The 27017-nt window shown below is 49.8% G+C and overlaps 1 protein-coding gene across 2 annotated transcripts in view; it reads left to right on the plus strand.

Moving 5' to 3' along the window:
- Window positions 1–268: 268 nt before the first annotated feature.
- Window positions 269–27017, plus strand: part of CCN4 (cellular communication network factor 4) — a 39040-nt gene continuing 12291 nt past the window's right edge. Inside the window, exons 1-2 of one of the 2 annotated variants that reach the window (XM_004047550.5) lie at window positions 269–623; window positions 22099–22378. In XM_004047550.5, the coding sequence (XP_004047598.1) occupies window positions 555–623; window positions 22099–22378 (349 nt within the window). In that variant the 5' untranslated portion in view covers window positions 269–554. The remainder of the gene's footprint in view (window positions 624–22098; window positions 22379–27017) is intronic. The other variant, XM_004047552.5, reaches the window with a different exon arrangement.

Genomic DNA, 27017 nt, shown 5'->3' on the forward strand with positions numbered 1-27017 from the left:
AAAAGAAAAGAAAAGAAAAAGAAAAAGAAAACCAGAAGTAGGAGCAGCCTGAAGAAATGACAGGGAGTTGATTTCCCACTGGGAGCTCTCTCAAAGCCCACACACCCGCCTGCCTGGGGTAACAGTATCTCCTCGGCCATCCTGCACCCTCCCACGCTCCCCCCTCCCTACAGTAGTGAAAGACCTAGGCAGGATGACCCCAGCTCCTCTGTGAGAATTTCACACCCTAGTGTGAAGTCATAGCCTTGTAACTTTCCCTTTAAGAACTGTCAGAGCTGGGGAGGCTGGCCAAGCTCAGGCTGGAGGTGGGGACAGAGGGAAGAAAGAAAAAAAAAAAAAAAGAGAGAGAGGCAGGAAAAGTTTTTTTCAGAGGAAAATGCAGGGTTTGTCCTTCACCCTGACGTCAGATCTTGCTTTAATAAAACCCCCCAAGGGCTGCGGAAGAGGCATATCTGGTGCTCCTGATGGGCCGGCCAGTCTGGGCCCAGCTCCCCCGAGAGGTGGTCGGATCCTCTGGGCTGCTCGGTCGATGCCTGTGCCACTGACGTCCAGGCATGAGGTGGTTCCTGCCCTGGACGCTGGCAGCAGTGACAGCAGCAGCCGCCAGCACCGTCCTGGCCACGGTGAGTCCTGCCTGGAGGGGCTCAGAGGGAGACCCAGCTCCCTTCCCTACTGGGTCCTGCTACATGGGGGCTGGTGGGCAGGATGAAAAGGGCCAGGAAGGTTTGGGGCTGGAAGGTGGCCACTTACAGGGCAAGGACAGAGCCCAGGGTGAGGAGTCAGCTGCCCAGGTTGGCTGAAGCTGGCAGGGTGAGGAGGACGGTGTGACACTTGGGGAAACAAACTGCACAGGTCCAGCCTGCCCTCTCTCCCCACCTGAAACAGTGCAGAAAGAACGGGGCCCTCAGCAGAACTGGGAGTCAGGGGCCCGGGCTCCAGACCCGTCTTCGCCTAACCTGGCTGTGTGGCCTCGGGTGGGTCACTCACCCTCCCAGAGCAGCGTAAAGCGACGAAGTTGTTAGGCGACTTCTAGAGTCTCTGAGTTTGAAAACTCCAAGACTCCAAGCATTGGAGATGCTACGAAGATGGGACATGGAAAAAGCCAAAAAAAATTGGAAAGAAAAATGCCAGCTTTCAACAAAAGCTCCTTATTGAGCAAACAGTGCTCAGGGTGATGTCTCACCCCAACTGCTGTCACCTCCGGTCTGCACAGCCCTCTGCAGTCTGCAGAGTGTCCATACTTGGGTCCTGCCTATGAAGCCTGCTGTTCCAGGGTGGGGGTGATGTGGGCACCCCAGAGTCTCTCTCTCTTCCACCTGCACCCCAGGGCACACCAAGGGGAAGGGACAAAGGTCTGCACCTCCAAAAGCCAGGGGAGTCACATATATGACCGTGTAGAGCCAGCCAGCTAGGGCCAGGCATGGTGAGGAAAAGGCAGAGGCAGGCAGTGCAAGGAGGGCAGGAGGTGGGTACCTGGCAGCTTCTGAGCCCCAGATTCCACAGCCCAGGGCAGGACCTGCTCCTGGCAGAACAGCCTAGAGACGGAGGGGTGATGGCAAAAGGGTGTTTATCCCCAAATGACACTGATGGCTTCCTTGGGGGTTAAGAAGCCCCCTTCACAGATGAAGAAACCAAGTGTTGGGGTTAAACCACTTGCCAGAATCAGACTGTAGGTCTGCTTCAGCCAGAACTGAGGCCGAGAGCTGACAGCAAACTGAGAGCTGGGAAATAGGAATTCCTCTCAATGCCTCGGTGTGTGTAATGATGGCGGGGAGTGGGTCTGTCTCATCTATGGTTAAATCCTCATGCCTGGCATGGTGCCTGCCTATAGTTGGTTCAGAACCACCTTACCAGAAAGTTATCAGCTCCATTTCACAAATGAAAGAAATGGAAAGTGAGAGCAAGTAAAGGACTTGCCCAGGAGCTCCTCATTAATAAGTGGCCAGGGCCCAAACTTAGATCTTCTGATGCCAATTTGTAACCATTCCTACTTAGGGGGAGCTGACTGTGTCCTACAGGAGTGCCCAGAAGGAGCTAAGTCGCTCTTTATTTCGGCTCTGGGTATGGCTGCGCCTTTATTTGGGTATAGCTTTGCAGGTTGCCATGTCTGGGAGGGCAGGGAGTGGATGGAGAAAAGGTGAGTGTTTGAGAGAAGCCAAAGTCTGAGTGGGCAGAGGAGGCGGGAGGTTTAAGCATGAGTCCAAGTACGCTGGAGCCCCAGTCAGCTCCCAGAACAGCCGGTGCTGAGGAGGAGTGAAGGACAGAGCTGAGGACTCAGCCAGAGGAGACCAGCAAAGGAGCAGAGCGTGTGGAGGGACCCAGGGAGCAGGTTGGAGGGAAGGCTCCCGGGACCAGCACAAGGTACCTCTCTTCTAGGCAGCCCCTGCCTGGGGAACCCAGACCACCCACCCCATGCTTGTTTCATGATTTAGATGCTTCTGGGACAGAGGTGTGCATGGCACTGGAGTTCTCAGGATGTCCTGAAAGCCCCGCCCGCTGTGTGGGCTGTGAGACTGATAGAAACGAGCTGGACTCCACTCGGAAACCAGCCTTGTTTCATAGCCAAATCCCATACATGGTCATCCTCCCGAATTAATATGCAAAGGGAGCACATGTCCAACCAGGGTCCCAGTGAGATCTTAATGGAGAAAATGGTTGTAAATGTTCATATTGAAGAAAATGCGTGTGAGAATTGCCAAGAAAACTTTGAGGAAGTAGAGTTACAAGGGGGACTTCTCTGGGAGATATGAAAGCACTCTGTAAAGATTCTGCAGTGGAAGGAGGAAGATGGCGGCCCAGAAGGAGATCGGCCGAGGAGGAAGGCACTGGAGTGATCTCAGGAACAGCCGAGTGTATTTGGGAATTTAATCTGTGCTAAAGGTGTATTGCAAATATGACTTATGTTTTCATCTCTTTATTCTTTTCTTCTGCATTTGTTGAGCATGTCCACCATGTGCTAAGAGAAAGGGACTCCATTTAATGTGCATTAGCAAGCACTGAGCCAACACATGTATAAGACCAACCTCAGTTCACCCAACAAACATTTATTAGGCACATTCTACAATTCCCATAACAATATTATTTAGCAAGTGCAATTATCGTCCTTAACAGATATGAAAACCGAGACTCGGAGAGGTTAAGTAATTTGTCAAAGGTCACACAGCTGGTAATCAGGGAAGCTGACATTTGAACCTTGGTCCAGCTCTTGGTAATGTAGCCTCCTGCCTCCCTGGTCCAAGTGCAGAAACCAGGGGCATGTAGTCCCTGCCCAACAGAGTTTACTGGCTAGTGGGACAGGTGACAGGGGTAACGTCAGCCAGAGTAGAGGGGCTGGAATCAGGCTCTGCCACTGGCTGTGTCAGCCGCAGTAAGTCCCGTTGCACCTCAGACCTCACTTTCCTCATTTGTTAATTGGGACTAACTGTCTCACCACACCAAGCTCCCTGCTGCTGAACGTGAAAACGTGACTGAGGAAAACCTCTCAGAAGCGTGTAATTCAGCAAACGAATGCTGAGTGATAAAATCCTGGGCAAGCATTAGGCCTGTGGTGGTCTATGTATAGGTCTACAGGTAAAACCCACATCCTCCCTCCCGTATCAGTGCATGTGGGATGTGCATAGCTGCACTGTGTGTGTGTGGGGTGGGTGTGTTTGTGAGAGGGTGTGTGGGGGTATGCGTATAGTGTGTATGTGGGGTGTGTGTGGTGTGTGTGTGTGGAGTGTGTATGTGTGTGCCTGTGTGGTGTGTGTCGGGGGGTGGTGGTGTGTGGGGGTGTGTGTGTGGGTTTGTGTGGTGTGTGTGTGGTATGTGTGTGTGGTATGTGTGTGGGGTGTGTGTGTGTGTGGTGGGGGTGTGGTGTGTGTGGGGGTGTGTGTGGTGTGTATGTGGTGTGTGTGGGGGGGTGGTGGTATGGAGGGGTGTGTGGGGTGTGTGTGGTGTGTGGGGTGTGTGTGTGGGTTTGTGTAGTGTGTGTGGTATGTGTGTGTGGTATGTGTGTGGGGTGTGTGCGTGTGTGGTGGGGGGGTGTGGTGTATGTGGTGTGTGTGTGGTGTGTGTGTGGTGTGTGTGTGGAGGGTGTGTGTGGTGTGTGTGGGGATGTGTGTAGTGTGTGTGTGGCGTGTGTGGTGTGTGAGGGGTGTGTGCTGTGTGTGTGGTGTGTTTGTGGGGTATGTGCCTGGGGTTTGTGGGGGGATGTGTGGTGTGTGTGTGTGGTGTTTATTGTGTGTGGTGTGTGTGGTACGTGTGTGTGTGGTGTGTGGTGTGCGTGTTGAGTGTGTATGTGGTTTGTGTGTGTGTTGTATGTGTGTGGTGTGTGGTATGTGTGTGTATGTGTGGTGTGTATGTGTGTGGTGTGTATTATGTATGTAGTGTGCTTGTGTGTGTGTGGTGTGCGTGGTGCTTGTGCGTGGTGTGTGTATGGTGTGAGCATGTTTGTGGTGTGTGTGTGTATGTTGTGTGTGTGTGTTGAGTGTGTATGTGGTGTGTGTTGAGTATGTGGTGTGTGTGTGTTGAGTGTGTATGTGGCGTGTTTGTGTATGTGGTGTGTGTGGTGTGTGGTGTGTGTGAGGTGTGTGTATGGTGTGTGTATGTGTGTGGTGTGTGTCTGTTGAGTGTATATGTGGTGTGTTTTTGTAGTGTGTGTGTGGTGTGTGTGTGGTGAGTGTGTATGTGTTGTGTTTGCGTGTGTGGTGTGTGTGTGTGTGAACCTTGTGTTTGGGTGTGAGATACAAACTCATTCTCTGCTTCCAGAAGCAACTGCAGAATAATGTGGGTCAAGTGTATGGCAAAATATCCCCTTTAGAAAACAGAGAATGTGAACAATATGTCTTTTCACACCTGCTGTTTAGAGTTGGAATCTGAGTGAAGATTTCAAACCCCATCCAGACCCCACACCCCCAACTCCCCACCCAGAGCCTCTTTGGGCTCCCTGAAGCCCCTGCTGCCAGCTCAGGGCCCCTCCAGCCGACAGCTTATCTTGGATGCTGGCACGAGGACGGCACTGAAAGGCATTTCCCCCTCGGCATGGCATTTGGAGAAGGAGTGGGCACGGGAACAGGCCTCCGCCCAACCAGCTCCTTGAGAGACAAAACGCTACCTTGTGGGCTGAGCAGCACTCCTGGATCCACAGCAAGCCCCGCCAACCACCCCCAGGTTTTAGAAAAGGCTCCGGCCCTGTGCCAGCAAAGCACCCACATGCCAGGAGGCTGCCCTTGGCTTTGTATAAACAGCAACCCAGGGATCTTCCCAGGAACCTCAGCCATCCTCTGGGCAGCAGGGAGGCAAACTCCAAGGGAGGTGGGCTCTGATATGGAAGCAAGGGTGGCGAAGCAGCCATGGTCCAGGTGGGTTCCTGGGAGGGGCTGAGAAGGGTGCCAACCACAACCAGGAAGCAAAGCGAGCCAGCCAGGGTCACTGTGGAGGTTTCAAAGCAAGGCTTCAGCACCGCTGTCCCCTCATTCAAGGACACTGTGGTGGGCCCTGAATCCCTGTGATGTGGATGGTGGCAAGGGTTCACATTGAGCATGTGCCCACTCTACTCTGGGCACAGTGCCCTTTTGCACACACCTATGAGGCAGCGGTGTTGCTGTAATCTAGACCAGCCAGTCAGTAGCCACGTGCGGCAGGAGGCCACTCAGCACTTGAAATGAGGCTGGTCCCAGCTGAGATGTTCCGGAAGCATAAGATACACCATTGATTCCAGAGACATGGTATGAATGTGAGAGCGCAATGTTCCCATTAATAATTTTTATATTAACTCCATATTGAGATGATAATATTTTGAATATACTGGGTTAAACAAAATCTATTATTCCACTAAACTTCATCTGTTTCTATTACTTTTTAATACCACTACTAGAAAATGTAAAATTTCATCTATGGCTCTTATTGTATTTTACTAGACAGTGTCGGCCTAGAAAGACACAAGTGTGCCTAAGGCTATGATAACAGGTAGGGAGGGAGAAATGCCGAGGGTTCTAATCCCAGTGTCTCCACTTACAGGCTGTGTGCCCTCGGGTAAGTAGCCCAGCTTTTCTGAGCCAGGATCATCTCTGTATAAAGGAATATATTAACATTAGTACTATTGGCTTGTTAAGGGTGTTGAATGGGGAATGAAGCAGAGACAAAGCCCACAAGGCCCCAGAACACCCAAGGGAAGGATTCTATTGTTCCAATAGCAGCGCAGGGGGATTCCAACTTGAGTGGATGCACCAGCTACCAAGGCTGAGGGGTAGGCTAATGGGCAGGCTGTCCTGGCTCAGTGCTGGGCATGTGTTCTAAAGATCCCACAGGTTCCATAGCCTGGCCAGCTTACCTGGCACACTTAGAGGGTCAGTGAACACTTTTGGGTTATTGTGTAGGAGAAAGAAATGATGATGATGATGATGATGATGATGATGGTGATGGTGGTGGTGGTGGTGGTGCCTGTAGGTGAGATGTGTATCTTACTAACCTGACTCAGGATGACATGGTCCCTCAATGCCAACTGTGAGTTTCTGAGCCTATTTCCTTTTTCCATGGATCCCAACAGACCCAACTATATGCCCAGCCACTTCCAGTTTCTAGAGGTGTGGTGGTGAGTGGTCTCTCTGTGTTTAAACTGGAGGATGGTTCCAGTGTGGAACAGAGGTTTATATTAGCAGAGAGGGGTATGTTTAGGACTCAGAGGGGGAAGCTCGGAGAACATGGGAGATGGTGAAAAACATGTTCTAGAACCCTGAACCAGAATTCCTAGAAAGACCTCACCCTCACACATCTGCACATTAACCAGCACCCTGATGATTCTTATGTATACTTGATTTCAAACACCAGTGACTGAGACAGACTCTAGTCTCTCCCCCAGCTCTGACATTCCATTAACCAGTCAGCTCCCCTCCTCCTCCTCCTCTCTATGAAAGAAGGAAGAGAGACAGAGTTAAGGGAGAAGAGACTGCCTCGCAAATGTGAACGATGGGCATTCCAGGGGATGCGATAAAATCTGAGCCCGCCCACCCCACGGTCTCCAATCTGGAGGCAAGTTCAGGCTTGGGGCTTTGAGTGTGGATCTGCTAAGTCTTGATTAGGGGTAGGGGGTAGGGTGAGAGAAAATGAAAGCCCAGGCCCAAAGGAAAGGAAGGGAGGGGTCCACCCTGCAGCTCTAGGAATCCTGCTCTGAGTCTGGGAGTGGAGAAAGGCATGTGTGCTATGAGCCTGCCCATGACTGGGAGGGGATGAAGGCGGGTAATTCTAAGAGTAGGGGAATATCCTGAGAGAGCAGGGACTCATACCCCTGCCCTCAGAGCAGAACAGCAGACTCCTTGCCTAGAGAGCTAGAAGACCAGGGGGAAATAGCTCCTGCTGTGTGGCTTTAGGCAAGCCACTTGCCTTCTCTGTACTCACTTTCTCATCTTGAAAGTGAGGAGATTGGACTTGATCCCAAAGCTGGCTTCCAGCTGGAGCTGCCATATATTCCAAGAGTCCACTCATTCATTCATCGGGCAGATCCATCATTTAACAAGCAGCAGGGGAGCTCACGCTGCTGCTTCTCTAGAAAGGGGTTGTCGGCACCCAAAATGTATGTCCCTTGCTCTAGGTGTCTATTTAGATGTGCTTTGTCCTCTTACAGTGTCCAAAAATATTATCCTTTCAGCCCACGTCTCTTTTGTCAATCCTCAAAGTGTAGCTGTGTTTCTGGCCCACAGCAGCCTCATAAAACTGAAAATCACATCAGCACCTGGACGTCCAAGGGGTCCCACCATCTCAGTGGTTTCCCAAGTAGGCCCTCTCCCTGCTCTTCCTACACAAGCCTGTTTTCCCAGTCTCTTCCTTTGGTTCTTCTCCCATTCACCTTCTTTTCTACTTCATGAGCCTTGCTGTCAAATACTCCTGAGTTCCGCCTCTGTGCACATGGCCAAGCTGTTCCTTTGCTCTGAAATGCCTTCCCCATCCTTCTCTGATTCATGAAATTGAAGCCATCTGAACTGGTGGCCTCCTCCAAATGGAGCTGCAGACATCCTCCTGTGGACACCCATGGGTTCTTGTTCTTGCCCACGTGGAAGGAAACACGTCACCCAGCTGGGACTCTCTGCTGGCCTTGCCCTGTGTTTGAGCCACCCTCCCTCCTCCCTCTACCCTCCTGCAAAGCCAAGCCCTTTGTCGCTTCCTGACCACCTGTGCCCTCAGGCCCCAGGGCCTTTGCACATGCTGTGCCCTCTACCAGGCTTGCCCATACATCTTCCCTGCTCTGTTGCTCTGTCACTGTCTATGCCTGCATATTGCAGGTGCTCACGGTGTACTTCCTGATAGGATGAATTAAAGCAAGAACCAGAACTGACATGGGCTGGGGAGAATATGTGTATAGGAGATGGGGGAGGCTGGGAGGGAACACCACTGATTTTTTTTGAAGTGGAAGCTTCATGCTGGGGAGGAAAAGGAGGGAATTTGGCAAGAGGGCCTGGACTCAACTGCTAAGAGGACTGAGTGGCAAGCGGCAGCTTACGGGCTTGGTTCTGGAGCAAGGACAGAACGAGGAGTCAGGAGACTGGGGTCTCTGCAGGCTGTGCCTGCATCTCTGAGCCTCAATGTCTTTCTGTGAAAAAGGAAACAAGAAGAACGCCCCTCTGCTCATGCTTGTGCTCTAGGCAGGGTAGTGCGGTGGTGAAGAGGATGCGGGCAGCACACAGCCTGGGTCAAGAGCCAGCTCCACCACATCCCAGCCCCAAGCCCTTAAATTTCCTGGGTCTCAGTTTCTCATCTGTAAAATGGATGTAAATGCCCATGTCACAGAGACCTTAGGACTAAGAAAGAGGACTTAGAAAGAGGTTGGGTGTGGAGCATGTGTCGAGAAGGGGCTTGGAGGAGCCATAATTAGACAGGGAATATCGAGCTGCTTTGAGATTAGACAGTGTTGTCTCATGGTCCTTTTGGGAGCTCATGGATAACAGAGCTGGCAGGCGCTGCATGGAGTGAGATTGCAGCCACCTGTCTTCCCAGCCATGCTATTTGTATTTAAATCTGTCGCCTACATACACATGCACACACGCACACACAGGCACGCATGCCAGTTGACTTCCTTGACAGCTGTTTCTGGCCCTGTGCTCCAGTGGCCAAGTCCTGATGCTTGCAAACTTTGGCTGTTAGATGATCAAAGAGCCAGCCCTTGTTGGGCCCTTAGTGTGAGCCAAGGCCCACGGCAAGCCCCTTCCCACAGGTCTCCTGTGATGCTCACGAAAGCCCTATGTGGCAGGAGCTCCTATCAGCCTCATTTTAAAGAGGAGAAAACTGAGGCGCCGAGAATTTTAGGCACTTCCATGGCATGCAAGGTTCAGAACACCACCGTGTGCCCCAAGCAGGCTGCCCAGACCAGCTCCTAGGGGTATCCTTGTGTGTCAGTCCCTTAGGCCAGTTCTGTTTCTCCCCATCTGAGCCAGGGATCCAGTGCAGGAGGAGGGAAGGGAGATGGAGTCACGCTCTGGGCAGTGGAGGGAGGACAGATAGACTTTATCCCCTGCTTTATTTCCCTGATCCATGAACCATTGCCAGATGTGGAAGGCCCACAGTGATCCCTTCATCCCAGCCTGCTCTTGTTACAGAGAAAGTGACTTGTCCAAGGCTACCAGCTTCAGCATGGGGACTGGAGCCCAGGGCCTCTCCCCTCCAGGGAAGGAGCTCAGGAGACTGGAAGACGATCCCTACTACCCCATCGGGCAGATGCCCACTCTGCCCTTGTAGGTGGAACAAGCCCGAGCCCAATGACAGCAAAGAGCTTCATTCTTCCACCCGTGTCTGTGTTCTCTGTGGCTCCAGGGCTGGCCCCCTCCATGGTCACCCCATAGCCACCGCCAAGCCCAGGCCTGGGACATGAAAGGCCCTCGGTTACATTTGGTTATTTGAATGAACTGGACAGTGGGCAAGAACAAGGTGCCTTAGAGGTCGCTGGAGGAGGATAGGACCTGGAGTCAAAACAGCTGACTGTGTCATTTTCTTGTTGTGTCTCAAACTTTTTGGGTCTGAGTTTCCCATCTGTCAAATTGGGGCCATCAATGCTGACCTCATGGGGTTGTTTTGATGATCAGGAAACTGACTTCAGGAAAGACCACTGCCTTCCCCAGGGGAGGGAGCATGCATCCTCTGTCCTGGGCCCCTGACTGCCATCTCCGTGTCCTTGAACACTAAGCCCTAGCAACATGGCCCACTGGTCATCACGTGTCATGCCACGTTGCTTCTGCCTGCACACCCCTGCTCATGTCGTCCCCAGCTTCAATGCCCTCTCTGCCCTCCCTCTCGTCAATTTCCACTCAACCTTTAGGATTCAGTGCAAATGTCTGCTCCTCTAGGGAGCGCTCTCTGCTCCTACTCCCAACCCCATGCCCTTTCCCCTCTTCATCTCACCCTCATAGCCCTTACCTAGACTATGCTAAGTTACCTTATAGTGTGGCCCTTAGGTGTGAAGCCTTAAGAAATGGATGCTTTGAGTCCCAGGGCTGAGGTTCAAACCTCAACGTTGCCATTTGCTAGTGGCTTTGGAAAAATTATCTGACCTTTACCTTTTTGTGACTCAGTTTTGCTCATCTAACAAATGAGGAAGCTAATAATAAAAGCAGCCCGCCTCTTAGGATAATCACAAGGATTAAATTACTTACTTAAAATGTAGATGATCTTGATTCAAAGAAACCATCTGTAAAAAAAAATTATTTGGGAGAGTGCAATCTGAATGTGGACTGGGTATTAACTAGAGAAAGTTACAAAATTGTAACTAATTTATTGGTGTGATAATTGCATGAGGGTTACATTTTTCCTAAAAATTCCTCATAATTTAGAGACACACTGGAGAATTTCAGGTAAAATCTCAGGCTGTCTAGGATTCGCTAGACTTTTAAGAATAAAAAAAGCATACGGCCAGGTGTGGTAGCTCATGCTTGTAATCCCAGCACTTTGGGAGGCTGAAGTGGGTGGATCACTTGAGGTCAAGAGTTTGAGACCAGCTTGGCCAACATGGTGAAACCCCATCTCTACTAAGAAATACAAAAATTAGCCGGGCCTGGTGGGAGGCATCTGTAATCCCAGCTACTCGGGAGGCTGAGGGACAAGAATCACTTGAACTCTGGAGGCAGATGTTGCAGTGAGCCGAGATCACGCCACTGCACTCCAGCCTAGATGATACACTCAGATTCAGTCTCAAAAAACAAAAAAGAAAAGAAAAAAAACCATACATGTGTGGGGAAAATGGAAGGAACAAGACCAACTAAGTGTTGATAATTATCAAAGCTGCCGATGCATATGTAGGGTTCGTTATATTATTCTCTCAACTTGGGTGAATATTTAAATATGTCTCTAGCAAAGAACACAGTTTAAATTTGTGTACAGTATTCAGTGTTTTTTGTTGTGGTTTTCTCACTACTCTCTAAAACTGTGAGAACATTCAGCATTCTTTCCCCTGCTCAGTAAGCAGGTCTTGTGCAGTTAAATGAAAATGATGTATTTTACCCTTGATGTTTTGTTAAAATGACTGAAAATGGGAGAAAACCAAAAGGAGTAGCTCCCGATGAAAAGACCCTTAAGTTCTTCACCTCCCTGGACAAACAGGGTTATCATATAGTGGGCAGGCCCTTATAAAAATGTCATGAGCCATCTATGGCTCTTGGGCTGTAGTTTTTGACCTTTATAATGCGGTTGCCTGTTTTACGTTCCTGTCTCCTTGGAGGCTGGACGTTCTCAGAGGCTTTGTCTCTGACACTGGCCACTGCATGTGGGACTTAGTAGATGCTTTATATACAGATTGACAAATGAGTGAATGCATGCGTGAGTGAACACATGGACTAGGGCTCGTTATCTGGAAAAAAAAACCTGGCTTCTTGCCCCTTGTACCCTCATCATGTAAAGTTGACTTTCCCCGCCTGCATGTTTATAAAACCAATTAGTAGAAAATCTCGAAAACCTTCTACATCCCATGACATGCAGCCTGGCCAACAACTTTCTGGAAACCACCCTTGGGAGATTCTGGGCAGTGCGGTGGGGGAAGGAGGAGGATGTACCTGGCTCAGACACCTTTCACGGGTTTGGAGCTAAGAGCTTTCAAAGAAGGTGATCTACCCAGGACCACTGTCCCAGGCCCCACTTGAAGGGGAGCCCCCACCAGGGCCCGGGATACAGGTGCCTAGGGGTGCAAGTGCCGGAGGTATTGGGAAAAGAGGTGTTTGTTACCTGTGGCTGACTCAGAGGCACCCGATGCGCTTTGAAACAAGCGTGGGGAAGACATGGGCACCGGCCAGGCCTGTATTCTCTCACGGTCCCCAGGGCTTCTCTTTTCAGCAAAGCAGTGAACAGAAGCTGCTTCCAGCAGGACAACCCTGTCCTGAAAGCTCCCGGGCCCAGCTAGGGCCGGCTCCGGCCATTCCTGCCTCAACCCTGCCCCCTGGTGGAGTATCTAGGTGCGGCCTCCGAAACAGGGCAAGCCAAGGCCTCCGACTGTCCACACTGCTCACGGAGCACTTGCCCAGGGTGTGCCAGGCGCAGTGCCGGGCACCCAGGAGGCGGGAAAGGGCAACCCGTCCCTGAGAATCCCCACAAGGGCTCCTCACTCCTCTTCTGGGGGCCCTTGGCAACCTGGGCTCAATTCCACTGCTATCTTCCCAGGGGGTGAGGACCCTGCCTTGTTCATCTGAACAGCAGGCACATAGTAGACGCTTGGTATATGTGTGTGATGGGCGGGTGGAGGGAAGAACGAATGAATGAGGGAGCCGTGCAGCAAGGTGATTACAAGTAAGGGTTCTGCAGGGACACTCTGGGTCAATAGACCACCTTCCAGCTGCGAGATCTTGAGCAAGATTCTTGAGCTCTTGGAGCCTCATTTTCCTCATCTGTGAACTAGGGATGACACTAATAACTGCTCGTTAAGGCTGCTGGAGGATGTTGACATCACCATCATTTTACAAATGATGAAACAAGCTCAGAGCAAGTGAGCACGGCTCCAGATCCCAAAGCTGGGAGTGGCAGGAGGTTGGGGAATTGTCAAATGGGGTCCCCTCATTGCAGATGACGTGCCCTTTCTGCAAATTCCATGCCCTGTTCACAATAAACTGTACACACTCTTAGAAGAGAAAGGGATCTATCTCCTCCATCAAATGGGACGCTTCAGGTATCCTGTGCAGTCCATCCCACCGCTGCTAGCCTCCCACGTTCTGCTCCTATGCCTATTGCTAAGCATTTTTGAAAAAATGAAGTAATACTGATACGCAAACGTCAAATTATAGAATTACCTCTTCCCAAGTCCACTTTCAAAGAGCTGAAATACATCATAATAATCAGTTACCACTCACCTTTAAATATTATCTCAAAAATACATGTGAAACATTTCCTCCAGGGCTTTATTTTTTTTCCTTCCTAATTTTAATCAGCTTAAGTTTGTCCAATAAGTATGATTGAAGGGATCACTTCATCACTGTTCACCTACCTACTGATAAACCTGTTTGTCCAGTGGGGTTAAGGACTTAGGGGTCTTATCATCGGGAGATACTCCTTTTGGTTGTCTCCCATTTTTCAGTCATTTTAAAATATCAAGGATAAAATACATCATTTTCACTTAACTGCACAAGACCGGCTTACAGAGCAGTTGTGTCACCCTGATGAGTCACAGAATGCGGTATGTTCTGCAGGTCTGCGTGAACTGCTGTGTGAAAGCAGCTTAGCAGTGTCGGTGGGTAATGAACATGGGTGTGGGTTGTACAAAAGTCAGATGTTAAAAAAGGAAGATGGTCTAAAATCTCCACACTTTTCTCTTATCCCCACCCAATGTTCTAAGGCAGTGGTTCCTATTTCTGTAAAAATTCCCAAGGGTTGCTGGTCAAACTACTACGGATTCCAGCCTTCAGCCTAGAGAAACTTAAGGCGAATATTCAAAGAGGGATCTAGGAATCTGGTTTTTATCACTCTGTCACCCAGGCTGGAGAGCAGTGGTGCAATCTTTGCTCACTACAGCCTCTGTCTCCCGGGTTTGAGCAATTCTCCTGCCTCAGCCTCCTGAGCAGCTGGAACTATAGGCATGTGCCACTACATCCAGCTAATGTTTGTATTTGTAGTAGAGACAGGGTTTTGCCATGTTGGCCAGGCTGGTCTCGACCTCCTTGACCTCGAGTGATCCACCTGCCTCAGCCTCCCAAACAGCTGGGATTACAGGTGTGAACTACATGCCTGGCTGAGGAATCTGTATTTTAACAAGTTTCACAGGACAGTGATTCTGAAACTTTGGGGCATTCAGAACCACCTGGAAAAAATCCCAATGCCCAGGCTCCTCCCAGGCCCCTTAGGTTGGGATCTCTGAGTAGAGTGTCCATTAAAGCTCCAGGGTGGTTGTACTTTGCAGTAAAGTTTGGAAATCAGCATCATAGTACCTGGGTAGCTAGGAGGGGTTGCTGAGGAGGGAGGGGTATGGCAGAAGGGGTCTCAGTGGGGTAGGTGGGGCCCGGTGGGCTCAGAGGCTGCAGCAGGCAGAAGTGAGCAGGACCAGGCTGTGCCTGAGCAAGCCCTGGGCATCTTGCCAGCAGAAGCACCGCGGAGTGGCCACCACCTCTGTCTTCCCCATAAACATAGTGTTATCTGCAGAGTCTATTTCCAGAAGTACATCATGAAAGAGACTTTTATGTGAACATCTGCAATTTGGAAATCCCAAGGCTGTTTTGGTTTGTTGTTGTTCTTGTTTGTTTGTTTTTGTTTTTGTCTTTTTTTCCCCCCTCCTCTGGCCTTCCCTAGACAACACTCTCCTTGACTTACGATCTTTTCTCCTTTTTGCCTTCTTGGCTTCCGTTGCTGGACAGAATGATGCAGGCTCCATATAACAGTGTGTTTGCAAAGATCATTTTCTCCATCTGCAGAACAGGCCCAGTCACCCCAGCTCAGGTAGCTCACGGTGGGTAAGAAGATAGCCGTCAGGGCTCTCTGGGGACTCTACAGGATAGGATATGGGGCAGGCTCCTGCCTGTGGCTGGGGAAAACAGGAATAGCTTCGAATCCCCAAGGAAAATGAAAGCCTGGTAGAAACCTCAGAGGGTCCCAGGGGCCCAAGCAAGCATCCTGGGGTTCGAGGATGAGCCCCAGCCCCCAGAAGGAAAGTACTATTTTTGAGATCCTACAGAAGCCTCTGGAAAATGTGCAGGCCTTTTTTTGTATTGTTTAGCTGCAAAAAGATTCCTCTAAACGTTCATATTCTACTAATTACCTCTCTCTCCCAGACCCAGGCAAGCCAAGCAAATAGGTATTTGTTTTGCACAAATACCCATTGCTTACACAGAAATGGGTTTATCGTTTTTATTTTGACAAAGGCCATACTCTCATTGTCCACTAAAGATAAGGGCCAGGTGTGGCTTAGGGGCCCGAGCTCCCGGGCTTCTTCACCGCACAGCACCACAGGTGCAGCATGGGAGTCCCACCAGCAGCCAAACCAGGGTACTAGAGGCTGGGATGATACAGCTGGGTTACCTATGGAGCCACAGCTCTGACCCAGAGGTGCTACGCATTTCCTTCAGGATGTGTTGATGTTCTGGACCAACAGAGACACCCCCAGAAAGGCCCCAGACCAACCACTCAAGGTCAACACACATACGTGCCCCAGATATTCCCCCAGTGACTCCCCATCATGACAGGCCTGGGTGCACTGAGGAGGTCCCCAGGCAGCAGGAAAGGGTGGGGCTGGTGGTACCTGGGCCCTTGGATGACTCTGCAAGCGGATGTGCAAGGAATGGGGAGTTGAGAGCCCACATAGGACGCACAGACAGAAGGTGGTGTGGGAAACTCTCATCCCCCTTCTCTGGCTGAGATGCTTCCCCCACTCCTTTTTTTGGGGGGTGGAAAAAGAGAACCATTCAGTGAAAAGAGCTGTGAACCAAAGCAAAGGACAGGTAGAGATGTCATGCCATCCTGGATGTTGAAGGAGGCTGATGGTGTGTGCGCATGTGTGTGTGTATATGACAGAGCGAGAGAGAGAGAGGCCCTACACTGGCCTTCCAAGCAGTTGAAGCCCCAGTGAGTAGCCTTCGAGGGATGCTCAGGGGATGAGCTGCCTCAGCCTGCCTGGGGCCGAGGGAGGCTGCCAGTGGATGGGCACAAGGTGCCAGGGATCATACTGGAATTAAGGTCCCAGAACTAACTGGGAGGTTCTAAGATGTGACCTCGCCACCCCTACACTCCAAGCCACTGCCAGGGGGTTCTTGGACAGGCTTTTTCATTAGAAGCTGATATCATTCACTGTATATGCCACCGGCCCAGGAGGAGTGAAAGCCGCCATGGCACCATGCACCTCCAATTGATCAGGGCCCCAGAGCAGCTTTGGAGTGGAGCAGGAAGGCAGGAGGGAAACTATGGCTTCACTCAGGGAGACGTGGAGACTGTAAGCGCAGGCTTAGAGTCAAGCACTTCAGACTAGAGTCCTTCTGCCGTTCCCTGCTCATGCAGGGACAGATTGGGTAAAGGAGTTCTAAGATGACTCACAGCGTTAAGACTCACCAGCTCTCCAGAAGAAGTTCTGGCCATGAGGCCCCTCCCAACCCTCACTCTTCAGCAATGAGCATCATTTGTTGTCTCTGGAAGCTGAGTGCTCACGCACTAGACCACCCGAATGGCAGCTTAGGCTGGGCTTCGGGGGAGAAGCAGGGCAGTGGGCCGTTATCAGCTCATTTTGGGCAGCAACAAGAACCCTGAAGGGACAGGTACCCCCACATGGGGATCCAGCTATGTCCCAGGATCCCAAAGCCTCTCCTTGAGCTCCCAGCCCCCATGAAATATTTGTTTTGCTCAAGATCTGATGGGAGCATGTCCCCAAAACTCACATGTGCACAGTGTTCTCTGTGCAGTGATCAGAGGCAGAAGAGTTAGTGGCTCGAAAACTCTGGACAAGGCAGACCTTGGTTCCATCCCTGACTACCTGACCTGTGTGGCCTTGCACAAGACATTTACCTCTCTGTGCCTCTGTGTTCTCACTGCTCAGGGGAACATTAGCAGACCTGCCTTGTGATTTGTTAGGGGATTATATGAGATAGTGCAAACAAAGTTCTCCATATAGAATGAGCCCTCACTCAAATCTTAGGTATGTTGATTGCAAGGGCCTGTGAGTTTGTGCATGCGGGGGAACAGATGGGCGGCATGTGGTTTCTGCCTTCAAAGGATGGCAGATTAGTTGGGGAAATGAACATTCACTCATGTATTCATCCTATCAACAGATGCTTATTGACACCTACTATGTGTCAGGCTTTGTGAGGCTTGATGTCCCTCTACAACTGCCAGCCCAAATAATTGTCTAGCTGCTTCTTGATTACCTCCACTGATGGTGCACTCACTACCTTTCAGCTGGTTTTTTTTTTCATCAGAAAATTCTCCCTCATGTACAGTAGTGGGAAAAACATTAACTGAAACAGATCTAGATTCAAATCCAAGTTCTGTCACTTACTAGGTGTTGGGCATAAGCAAGCCACTTTACTGATCTGTTAAATGGGAATAATAATACCAGTCACTGTGCAGAAGACAAATGAGATCAGCCAGAGTCACTGAGGGCTAGGGCAAGACAGTCCCCAAGTGGTCATCGGAGTGATGGTTTGCAGTGGATGTACCAGCAGGAGGAATTCCAGCTGTGACCTCATATGATGCTCACTTCCAGTCACTTGGGAGCTAAGCGATGGTAGCAATGCCGTTTTACAGAGGAGAAGACAGGCTCAGAAAGTGAACTCCCAGAGTAACATGAACAGTGACAAAGCCTGGACTGGATACAGTGTGGTGTTTCTAAAACACAAATCTAACCCTGCCGTCCTCCTGCTAAAATCCTTCAACAAACCATTCTTCCAGACCTCAGCCCAAACCAAGGCATTCAAGGTCTTCCTTGATGTATGCTGCGCCTTGAATCCATCCTCATCCGTCCTAGCCTTCACCTCCTCCTGCCTCCACCCTGCACCCTACACCAGGCTCTGCAGGCCCCAGGCCCTGGCACATGTTGCCAGCTCAGTGCCTGTGCACTTGAGGGTCCTTGTGCATTGGGTACCCTCTCCTGCTTCCTCACTGATCTATTCCCACCCCGTCTTCGAAACCCGTTCCCAATGCCTCCTGTCTTGGGAAGCCCTCTTCAGCCCCAGCGTGCACAGCCCAGCCACTCCCCTGTCATCCCACAGGCAGGTCTGCTTGGTTCTCACGCTGCATCCCCAGCACCTAGTGCTGCACTTGGCACAAAATAAAAGCTGACTACAGGTGTGGTGAATAAATAAATGAAAGGGAGAATGAATAAATGAGTGGATGCCATTGTTATAGCATTGATTGCAATGAATTGCAATCACTATTTATGTGTCTGTTGGCCTCACTAGGTGGGGAGCCAGTCAGGGGCTCTGTCTTAGGCACCTTCGTCTCCTCCCAGCCTGGCACAAAGCCTGTGCATAGTAGGGATTCAATAATCCTCGGTCCCTAGAATGACTCAGTCATTGTGCACATCCCCAGCTAAACTGTCAGTACCGGAGGGCGGAAACCGCCCTTGTGCCAGTCATCTGCTTTCCCTCGCGCTCACACAGAGAGGTGAGGATTGATCGATTATCAGGAGTCTGGACTCACTTCTGGCCTGCAGACCCAAACCCTAGGTAAGTGTCTATGCTGGACATACCCTAGGTATGTGTCAATGCTGGGCAAGGCAGCTGGCACTCAGAGGCTCACACACCAAACCCAGCAGTCCTCAGGCCCTGGGGTCCAGAGGTTTTTCCCCTGCACAGATCTTGTCCAGCACCTTCTCCCGTGGCCTGAGTCTGGGAGATTTGCTACCACTAGATGGTGCCAACTGCAAAGGCTGGCTCAGCCGACTGCCCACAGCCCTTCCCTCCTCTGCCCAGGGATGCCATAAGCGGCTCCCCTGTCCAAGGGAGGACTTCTCTGCACCTTCCCCTCACCAGCTGCGTGCCCTGGCACCTCCAGGCACTTAGAAAGGAAGCTTCCTTCTGGGCATCTTTAACTTGGGATGGAGACAGGAGGATGGATAGTGATCCCAGGAGTGGGATACCCACCCAGTTCCAACCCATTCCAGCTCAGCTCAAAGTGTCCAGATCCCCAGCTCTGTTCTGGGCACAGTGGGGTCAGGGAGGACACACGACCAAATGGGTGTAAGAGGAGACAGGCTTCTGTGTGCCATGTGACATGTGCCAGGCCCTACCTAGTGCCACCGCATCCACAATGACCCTTCACCCTTCCAACTGCCCCCAAAGGGAGGTGAGCGTGATTGTGCCCATATCACAGATGGGAATGCTGAGGCTTAGAAAGATGAAGATGCTGTTCCAAGGCCACATGGAAAGAACGTACGTCGGACTGTCTCAGGTTGCATGTTCTTTTCTTGACACTCAAACTTAGGGCCCAGAGGAGAGGTTCCAGTACATGATGCCTTGAATATCATAGATATCCAAGCCTTTTTAGCCGACAATCCCCCATCCATCCATTTCACCAATCAACACATATGAAGCCCTACTGTGTGTCCTGTGCTGTGTTTCAGGCGCACAGAGAGATGCAAGGCCCGCGCCCTGCCCTTTCCAAGTTCACATTCCAGTGAGCGAGGCAAGGGCAGGGAAGCCTTCCTGGAGGAGAGGGCATCTTTATTTCCTCTGCCAAGAGCACGTCCTGAGTGTGGTGGCTCTGAGAGATGGTCTGCTAGTGCTCATGAGGCTCTGAGGCTTCTAGAGTCACGGCCTAACAAGGAAATGTCTCTCCCCAAAGTCAAAAAGAGGGGTGTGTGTGTGTGTGTGTGTGTGTATGTGTGTGTGTGTGTGTGTGTGTGTTTACTGATTCGGAAATGTAGGGTTTTCTTGCATCCTATTGTGTTTTTGAGGAAACATGAACAAGGGCAGGCTAACTAGTGCCTCCTCAGTGAACCACCCAGAACTGCCAACTCCGAGAGCTCTCTGTTCCCTACCAGCAAGGCCTTCCAAGGCCACATCGCCCACAGAGCCCTTCCTCCCTGCAGGGGGCTGCAGGGAAGATTTTTTTTGGCCATTCTGATGTCAGTCTGGGCCATAACAGAGACGCCACCCATATGTCCCCAATGAAGACTGGCACTGTGCAGGCACTCTGTGGGGGCCTGCCCCACCCTGCCCTCACCCCATGGAGTTCACCGGCATTAACCTCCAAACACACACAAATGTCTAATTTCTGAGCCTGCCTAGCGGCTTAAGGGAAAGCCAGGCACACACAGGTCAGCGAGTCGGGAGAGTCCGCCCAGAGAAAGGGGCCCCAGGTGAAAAAGATAGGAAGGGCCTCTCAGCCACAGGGAACTGCATCGCAGTGGCCTTGAGGTAGGGAAAGGGTGGATTTGACCAAGTTCTGAAATCAAGCCTATGGGAGATGAAAGCTTCAAGTCGGGTTTTGTCTGTTGACTTGCGAGGGCTTTATTTATTGCATCAATATTTACTACATTTATTGTGCGCCAGGTTCAGAGCCTAGTCAGACTAATTCAGAAATTCATCTGAACCACTTTCCTCATCCCTGGTCCTTCAAGGTGCAAGAGTGGACCCCACTCTCCTGGGCAGAGCAGTTACTGCCCTGGTGTTCAGAGAGCTTCCATGCCTCCTTGGAATGCCCAGCACTTTGCGTAGTAAATCCCTCGAGTTGCAATAAATCCCTCGAGTTGTAGTAAATCACCTCTAATACTTGCCTCTCCCATAAGCTGTGGGTTCCCCAATCACAGGGACTTTTAACGCTTATCTTCAAATATCTAAAACTTAAGAGAGACTATGAGCTAACTCTGCAAATGTCTGTTGAGTGAATGAAAGAACCCAGAAGAGGCAAAAGTAGAAGCTGTTGTAATGAGAGTTAGGAGATTAATTTGCATCTTGGCCTTGCTGTGAACTGTGTCATCCTGGGAGTGTCCATCTGTCTCTTTGGGTCTTGCCTTCCTCCCCTGTAAAGGAGGAAAGAATTTGTCTGAGTAGCTCAGCACTGGAGCCTGGTGTTCAGAGTGGAAAGCAGATCTGTGATCCCACAAAACAGGCTCCTCTGCTTCCAGATGGAGGGAGCAGCCCAGAGCCCAGCCAGCCCCCTGGAGGACTGACTCAAAGCCTGGCTCCAGTCCCCGCTCCTGTGTCCTCAGGCGATTCTCTTCCTCTTGCGGGCCCAGGTCTCCTTCGAGACAGAGCAAAGGGCACAGATGGGATTCAGGGGGGCAACCAGATGGGACGGCAGGTGACTGGGTGCTGGAGATACAGGCAGCTTGAAGCTCCTGCACTCAGACACCCAGGCATCTCCATCTGCCGCTCCTCAGGCCTGGGCAGCTCTTAGGGCCTTGGTTTCCCTTCCCAGCTGGCCTCTTGTGTTCATCATATTTGCCAAAATAAAGATGAAGCTGTTGACTGGGGGATGGGAATGGGGATGCTGGGGAGGAGTGCGGGTTGGTAGAGTGGAGTGTGTATGTGTTGGGTGGGGGGGTCTCATTGCCCTGAGAGCAAAATAAAAGGGCTCCTCCATGTAGGGCTTGTGCTGGCAAAGGAAGCGCCAACTCACTCCCCAAGGGCTGGGGCCCATGTAGCTGCCAGGAGCTATAAAGTTGAATACCTGCCACTGCACCACGCCAGCCCTTTCCGGATACTCAGAGGGGAAAAAAATAATAATAGGTCAGCGGGCCGAAACCGGTGTTAAGTAGGAGTCCTCTGACTCAGAGAGGCCTTAAGAACTCTCGGTGAGTGAAGGAACTGGCCCTGCAGGTCGTCACAGAAGAGCCATGGGATCCGAGCCCCGCGCAGCCACATGACTCACAGCCAGCTTCCACCTGCTCAGGGCCTCCGCTTTCTCCCTGTAAAGTGAGGCCACCTCCCTTACCTCGGGGCTGCAGCGACAATCACTCAAGAAAGGAAAGGAGCAGGGTCTGAGGTGGAATTTGGGCCCCACCGCTGACCAGCGGAAGGATTCGGGCAATTGGTTTAACTTCGCTGCATGTTGGGCTCCTCTGTTCTATTTGTTTTATTGAGAATAAAGGAGATATTTGGCTATCAAAAGCATGATAGAAAAAATAATTTTATGAAAACCTTTTGAACAGCATGAGGACAGGAATGCAATGGCAGGGCCCTTTGGGCGTTGAAACCCCTGCCTCAGCAGCCCCCCTTTCCCTCTGCCCTCCCCCCGCAGGCCCTCTCTCCAGCCCCTACGACCATGGACTTTACCCCAGCTCCACTGGAGGACACCTCCTCACGCCCCCAATTCTGCAAGTGGCCATGTGAGTGCCCGCCATCCCCACCCCGCTGCCCGCTGGGGGTCAGCCTCATCACAGATGGCTGTGAGTGCTGTAAGATGTGCGCTCAGCAGCTTGGGGACAACTGCACGGAGGCTGCCATCTGTGACCCCCACCGGGGCCTCTACTGTGACTACAGCGGGGACCGCCCGAGGTACGCAATAGGAGTGTGTGCACGTAAGTGAGTCCCTCCATACCTTCTGACCAGCCCCTGAGCACCCCCAGCTCTGGCCCCAAACCCCTCTCCCTTGGCACCCCCACAGCCTTTCACCTGGCCAGGCTTCTGTTCAGCAGGAGATACACCCCATGATCAGAGGCCAGAGGCTGGGCCCTTCCTGGGAAGGGGAGGGAAGGATGCCTGCACTCCTCTCGCCTCCAGAACTTTGCTTCTTGCTTTATTCTCAGTCCTGGAGGCACATTCATGGCTGTCCCCAGGGAAGAGGGAGACGCCATGAAATACCTAAGCCTGGTTTTGTTCTCTTAGTGGTAGGATATTTTAACAAATGTCCATGGCCTACTAGGACACACCAGCATACTTCAGAACTCCAGATATTTTGGTAATATTGTAAATTAAAACAATATGGTTTTAAAAATCCAGTAGCCTTGAAAGAAGGAAAATCAGCAGCCTGCAGTCATCCCTTCCCACCAGCTACCTACATTTCTCAGTTACTACAGTCACTTTAATTTTCTAGTTATTTCTTCTGAAATATAATATAGTATATTATAGAAATATACTATATATTCTATATAGTATAGAAATATAATATAAAGATATATATACACTATAAATATTATCTTTCTAATGAACTTGAAGAACAGTTTTCACAGGGGGAAATATACTACATATATACTATATATAGTAGTTGCTACTATAAAATGTATGTGTTCTGCTGTATATTAATTGCCTTGATATATCAATTTTTGGATAATATATTAATATTCTAAGATAGCTGATGATTTAGCTCCTCAATACCACCTGATGTACCCCTACCTTCCAAATGACATCACCATAATTTTTGGTTATACAATCATCAGTATTTATAATATTATGACTATGTAAATATTGTTCACTGCAGTATGAGATCATGTACTTGCTTGAATTTCCTTCCTTATGATGCTTTTTGTTTTTCCTGGACTTTCTAATGGCCTTTGCTTTTTCTTTATTCTTGGTGTATTCTGATATCCTCCTGTTTGGAGGTGGTTGTTGTTGTTGTTGTTAGTTGTTGTTTTCTTTGGTCTTCAAGTGCTCCATCACGGGTATTCTATCCTTTTTTGTTCCAAGACACCTCCTTTATGAAACTTTCTGACCCCCTGCTTCTGTCTGGACTTGTATTCCCTTGAATTGTGTAAGCATTACCCAAAATATATGACTCATCAGATTAAGAGAGCTAACTAGGTATTATGACGCAGCAGCCTAACTTCTGAAAACTTCCACAAAGTCTCATAAACCCAAAAACTCCCTTCTTCCCTTAGTGCTGAATCAAGCGTTCCCCTTAACTATGACTCCATATACACCCCATCACATAGTCACACACAACGTAGTCTCTCATCCTCAGCTAACCATTATATTTTTGAGGTGGATTGTCCATGAGGGTTATGTACATCATTTGCAGTCAGACAATTTTATTTTATCTGAACCTCATGGTTAATTTATGACAGTTTCTTCTATCATTGGTTCATGCTTCAACTTTCACACTAATCCTTGTGTCTTTGGCTTTCTGTGAATAACCATCCCACTTCTCCCATCTTTCTAATTTTTCTTCTTTTACTGAAACTCATTAGCAGCCACATAAATGGTATGTTCAAAGAGAACTTGCAGCATCAGCTGCACAGAATCATCTGATATGTTGGTTATAAATGTTATTCTTGAGCCCCACCCCAGACTTGTTGAATCAGAGTCTCTGGAAGTGAGAATGAGGATCTAGTCCTTTAACAAGACTCCCAGGTGATTCTCATGCATGCTAAAGTTCAAGAATTGCTGCTAATATACTCAGTCATCTGTTCCCTCCCCATAACCCAGGTAGGGAAACCTGGCCTGGACTTCTTACACTAGAACCACCTCCAGTTATATGAGCTTGTCTCATAATTTATTCTGCCAGTAAAAACTGTTCTTCAAGGTCATTAAAAAGATAATTCTGTTCACCACCATTGCATTAATCTCTAAAGCTGTATTGAGATCTTGTCATCTGCCAGGCACCACTCATTTATAGACGTTCTGTCATGGATCCAAAGATTGTGTGAACCCAGAAACTGCCTGTCCTGCCTGCCTTCCCCACCAGTGGCCTGAAAAACCCCCTTCCCTGTCCTCCTCACCCCCTATCTCTGCATCTTAGGTCCTGCCTTGACCCGGTACAGCCACTTAACTTCCCAACACCGTGGGCTTCTGTGTACTTCCTTTCCTTTTATTTGAAAAAAACAAAAACTGTAGGCCAAAGGAGATTGTAATAGATTTTACACCTACCAATGGTTCCCTGGTCATGAAGTTTTACAAGCATTGAGATAAATAAAGCTAACCAGGAGCTATAGAAATTCTCAGAGGCTTCAAATTTTCATGTCCATTGCCAAATTCCAAAAGAGAGGTATCATAAGCTTCATAATAAATTTTTTAGATGTATTTAATACTAAATATTTTCAGTCAGATAGTTTCTTACCCACCCATTACACTACACACACACACACACAAACACACAGTTATACATATACACATCACACACATACGTGCCCACACGTGCACAAACACAACTCACTAGTGCTGTATTGAACATGTTCCCAGAAGTGCTACCATAGTGTCTGAATTCATGAGACCCTAATGCAGGAAAGAAGAGAGTGTGAGGTCTGCAGAAGAATACACCTCTGGGCCAGAGGGTAAACAGAACAAAGGGTTCCTCTAAGAAACAATCTTTCCACAAATGGTCAGCTAAGCCAATGGACAGTTCCTAGGACAGGCTAAATCTGTCCTTAAAGATTTGCATGCAATTCGACCAGAACAAGGCAGGTAATAAAAATGAGCAATTGCAACCCTGGCTTATGTAACTCAAACAGAGTATGATGGGGACAATGGCAATCTGGTGTGTGCAAGCCCTGGCTTTCAGAGATGACCCTACTGGGCCCAGCCACTCTGGCCAAGCAGAAAAAAGCTAGGTCTTGTTCAGCATGCTTAGTTTTCAAGAGAATCCAGGTACATAGATTTGTGTATGATTTGTAAACATTGGCAATACATTCAAAAATATTTTTAAAACCACTCTGTGGGCCAAACTAAATACATCTGTGGGCAGAGGGTGACCTCTGAGTTACATCATTTGGCTATTTCAGTTGCACAAACACTACTCTACGTTTAAATGAAGCTGGGTCAGGCCTGAGGGCAGTGTGGTTTGGTGGAAGGATTATGATATTTACAAGCTGACAGACTTGGGTTTTAGATCCTGGCTCTGCCACTTGCTAGCTACGTGACCATGTGCACATCACTTAAGGAGCGTCATAAAACCAACCTCACGTGCTTGTCGCAGAATAAATAAGGAAATGTCAAAAAATAAAAATAAAAGTAATTAGCTGCTCTTGGCTTGGCTTGCAAGGAAAGTTACCTCAGTCTTATTCACGGCCACCTTTAGAGGAGGGAGCAGGTCTAGCTCCTGGCCTAGATCCCCCATACTGAAGAGTGAGGGAATAGTAAATTCATGCATGCTCTTTGGACCTAGACAACCGAGCTGGAATCCCAGCATCATCACTCACTATTACTATGACTTTAGGCGAACTACTTAGCCTTTTAAGTCTCAGTTACTTCTTCAAGGAAAATGTGACAAAGTTTATATCTCTGGGTGGTTAGAATGTCAAGTGCCTGCTACATGGCAGGAGCTGAATAAAGAGTAGAGCTCACCCCAGCTCCCATCCATCCATCCCTCCATTGATTCTTCACACAATAAACATAGGTGAGGCAGCAAAAACAAACAGAGCTACAACAAGGTGTGGCCCACTGTCCCTGCTGACAGCGTGAGCTGACAGTCCATGGGAGGTGTGGGAAGGGAGGGAAGGCCCCATGGCAGAGCAAGTTGACTTGAATTCCTGAAAGTGCTTCAGTAAGAGGAAATCTAACTCGATCACACCTGCACTTGCAGATCTGAGATTAGATAGGAGGTGGTGAAGGAAACCCAACTGTCTTCACCATCTCGCCTTTGATTAGTTAGAAACTTAATGAGTCAGCTGACGGGACCATCTGCAGCCATCATGCATCCCACTAGCCTGTGGTGGGCAGGCTGGTCAGAGCCAGTAGCAGCATCTCACTTCCCCACCCAAAGCCCCAAGGAGAGAGACTGGAGCGCCTTCTAGTTGCACTGGTTTTCAACCTTAGCTGCAAACAGGATTCACCTGGGGAACTTTTAAAATATGGAGATCAACAAAAGAAGAATACTGACACCCAGGTTCACCCCCATATTCTGAGGCCTGGCATAAGCATCACAATTTTTAAAAGCTCCCCAGGTTCCCCTGGGGTTACCCTGTGCAGCTGGTGGGGAAAGCCACTGTGCTGGGGACTCCGGGCATCTAGCACTGACCTCTCCCTCCAAAGTCTCCACATGCAGGGGCAGAGTTCCGGGCTTAGCCCACTCTCTTCTCCACACACACACACACACACACACACACTCTTCCTGGAGAGACAGCATGCAAGCAGAGGCAGGGTGACTCAGAATGCAAAGATGAATGATTCACCCAGCGCTTCCTCTGCTTTTTTTGCCTTCCTCTGTCCCCTCCTTCACTGGTGTCTGGTGGCAGGAAATGGGCTGTGGAGTCAGGTCTCCTGGGTTTGAGTCCCAGCTGTATCATT

The sequence above is a fragment of the Gorilla gorilla genome, chromosome 7, assembly GCF_029281585.2.
Source record: "Gorilla gorilla gorilla isolate KB3781 chromosome 7, NHGRI_mGorGor1-v2.1_pri, whole genome shotgun sequence".
Lineage (NCBI taxonomy): Eukaryota > Metazoa > Chordata > Mammalia > Primates > Hominidae > Gorilla > Gorilla gorilla.